The sequence below is a fragment of the Callorhinus ursinus genome, unplaced genomic scaffold, assembly GCF_003265705.2.
Source record: "Callorhinus ursinus isolate GAN/ISIS: 27379988/994484 unplaced genomic scaffold, GSC_fseal_2.0 scaffold5, whole genome shotgun sequence".
Taxonomy (NCBI): domain Eukaryota; kingdom Metazoa; phylum Chordata; class Mammalia; order Carnivora; family Otariidae; genus Callorhinus; species Callorhinus ursinus.
The window spans coordinates 31,832,169-31,835,542 of NW_027397067.1; the positions used below are offsets into that span (position 1 = coordinate 31,832,169).

The window sequence follows — 3,374 nt, forward strand, 5'->3', positions numbered from 1 at the left end:
GGAATTCTATGCAGCCACTATATTTTTGCAGGTATGAAGAATTTTTTTGTACTGTAAACACTAATATGGAATGATCTGTAAGCTACAATATTATTAAAAAGAAGATGAAGAATAGCAGATGTTATATTGTATAAAAAGGGAGGTATATATATGACTTGGGTACATAAAATTTTTCTGAAAAGATAATATTTTTTGCCTTTTATGGTATGGGATAAAATGGTTTGCATGATGTCATGTAATTATCCTTTTTTTGTGGCTTTAGTTATAAAGTGAGTGGAAGTTGAAAGTCTTGGATTCAAAGTTGTTAACTATATGAAATGTATGCAAATCAGCTGGCAAAGCAAATTTATGTTTTACTTACATGACAGATTATATTGGAAGAACTAGCCCTATTCTTCAGGTAGACATGGTCTTTCTGAGCTTACTTTTTTGCTTAAGTCAAATAGGTTAGACGTGTGCTTTTATTTATTTTCTACAGAGTGGTTTCTTTTGCCTTACTACCAATACAACTTTTGCCTTGTAACATTGCATAAATAAGAGCTATCAGCTAGGGTTCTGAAAATAACTATAGAATTAAACCTGCTTTTGTAATTTATAGGTATTTCAAGGTGTTCCACCTTCTGGAGTCATCTAGTCATTAAAGAAAATGACAGTATACACTTATTTTTGTATACCCTAGATTTTTAGGGAAAAAAATGAAAAAAGAAGGGATATCTAAGGGACCCTACTGGCACAGTTACCCCATACCAAAATGTCCTGAATTTACTGAATTATTTTTGCCTGTTTTTCTTCTTGCAACCTGTGTATTGGGGATCCTCTCTCTGCCACTTCTTTCATTAGTTAGCGTTCTCCCATAACAATATCCCTTTGCCAGTGGTTCCAATTCCAAAGCTCTTGGATACCCAGAGAAATTTTAATTTAGCCATTTCTTTTCATAACTTATCCACAAAAACATGGCTTAGCTTTCTTAAACAAAATGCCATTTAACATGCTAAATAATACAACCATCTCTTTCTGAGGTGAAGCTGCCTCTTTGTCCATCTCCAGTGTGGAACCCCAGAAATAGTTTCTTTTAATGGTATTTTTCTCCCTGGGATACAAAGTGATTCTTAAAATAACAATACCTTTTTTCACTATTTATGAAGTTAATTACCTTTAGAAATGTGCATATTTGTTATTAGTTAGATTTTACATTACAAAGCCAAAGCAGAACATATCCTGAAGCTTAGTATAAATTTTGAATTACTTCATATATATTACATAGGCCTAATTATAGTAAACAACAGGACTTGATATATTGGTTTAAAATTGAAGTGTCATTTGTGTCTTTTCTACTACACTGTAATAAACAAACTTTCAAAAGTGGCCCCAAAAAACTCCTGAAGGGGAAAAAGAGCTTATTTAAATGAACTCTCAGTTTTCTAGAAACAAATCATTGACTAGAAGAAATTGCTCATTAATTACTACAACAACTGGAATTAGGGAATGGAGTAATATAGTCACTTCTTAAATGTAAGCAGAAATTCAATATCTGCTTAAACATTTGCCGTATTAACTATGAATAGCTATTAAACTTTAGTTCCTGGATATTGTTTGATTCCCTGAAAAAGTTCTTAGCTAGCTGTCAGTTAAAATGCTCATCAGAGCACTAAAAGGACATATGATTTTCAGTATCATAGACTTATTGGAATGGAGCACTGGGTGTTATACGCAAACAATGAATCATGGAACACTACATCAAAAACTAATGATGTAATGTATGGTGATTAACATAACATAATAAAAAATGTTAAAAAATATCATAGACTTAAACTCAATTGAAGTGTCACTGGGAAGCATGGAACATTTTTAAAGGTCTTATAACCAAATGACAACACAGTACAAAGCTCCCTAAACCTGTGTGCCTCTGAAAATAAAATAAAACTCAACAACATTTTACTTTGTAGAATGTTTCTGAGTTTGTTCATCGATTGGAAGCTGAGATATAAAGCTATACCTGATTGAAAGCCAACCCAGCCTAAAAATATTAAGTAAAATATTTTTCTTCAGAGAATTTCTGCAGAAAACAGAAGAGAATTCAAGGCAGAAGATGAACTTTATGTGAAGTGTGAAAAATTTAGGTGAATTTTAGATGGATAAATTTAATCTCCTTTGAAGAGGATTCTTGCTAAGGTATATGATTCAGACTATGCTTGGATGAACTTTGATCAAATAGCTTGAACCCATAGTTTTTCAAGTTTGGAAAGTGATAATTTAAAATTGAAACCAAACTTAATGGGACTTTCTGTTCTGTGGCAAGTGAAAATTCTGTTTCCCATTTGGATCATCCACCTACTGGTAGTTCATGCTCTTTCCAATCATCTACTAGTTATTCATACTATTAAATTTAGGTTAATAATTTTGACTTTTCAACACAGGTATTGGAGGAAAAACTTTAAAGCTTATGTAGAGAAATTTCTCCTGTCCCCAAATCTCTCCATGTTTCAGATCATCTGCCTTCAAGGATAGGAAGATTTAAATTTTATTTAAGTACCAGGATACTGCTCAGCTCAAATTCCATACAGTATCACTGTTAAAATTTCTGCCTTCTGTCCTCTTTTTCTCTGTTTCCTTTCATTGTAGGGTGAAACCTGCATTTGTAAAATGTACAGTTGCAGTTTAAGAACAATACTTAGGCCGATAGCGCTCTCGCAAACATGGTGAACGTTCCTAAAACCCACCGGACTTTCTGCAAGAAGTGTGGCAAGCACCAGCCCCACAAAGTGACACAGTACAAAAAGGGCAAAGATTCTCTTTATGCCCAGGGAAAGCGGCGTTATGACAGGAAGCAGAGTGGCTATGGTGGGCAGACTAAGCCGATTTTCTGGAAAAAGGCTAAAACTACAAAGAAGATTGTGCTGAGGCTTGAATGTGTTGAGCCCAATTGCAGATCTAAGAGAATGCTGGCTATTAAGAGATGCAAGCATTTTGAACTGGGAGGAGATAAGAAGAGAAAGGGCCAAGTGATCCAGTTCTAAGCTTCATATTTTGTTAATATTACGAAGACAATAAAATCATGAGGTTATGTTCACTTCAAAAAAAACAATATTTAACATTCATATGTCAGCCATTACTCTAGATTCTTTAGGTGATCTAACCCATTTACATCTCACAATAAATTTATAATGTAGCTGCTAATTTTTTCCCCAATTTGCAGGTAAAGAAAACAAGACACACAAAGTTTATATAAATATCTCGAGATCACAATGCTGTCAATGGAGAGTTGTGAGTGAAGTGGACAGGGTAGATTCTGAGAACATGCTCTTATGCAAATACACTATTTCTTTGGGTATAGATACAGCTAAAGATAGACATAGCCAATATGGTCAACTAGT

At 33.8% G+C, this 3,374-nt stretch overlaps 1 protein-coding gene across 1 annotated transcript; it reads left to right on the top strand.

Moving 5' to 3' along the window:
- Positions 1-2,684: 2,684 nt before the first annotated feature.
- Positions 2,685-3,076, top strand: LOC112823633 (large ribosomal subunit protein eL42-like). The gene has a single exon (XM_025871481.2). It carries the CDS (start codon positions 2,697-2,699, stop codon positions 3,015-3,017), a length of 321 nt encoding a protein of 106 aa, XP_025727266.1. The 5' UTR covers positions 2,685-2,696; the 3' UTR covers positions 3,018-3,076.
- The last annotated feature ends 298 nt before the right edge of the window (positions 3,077-3,374 follow it).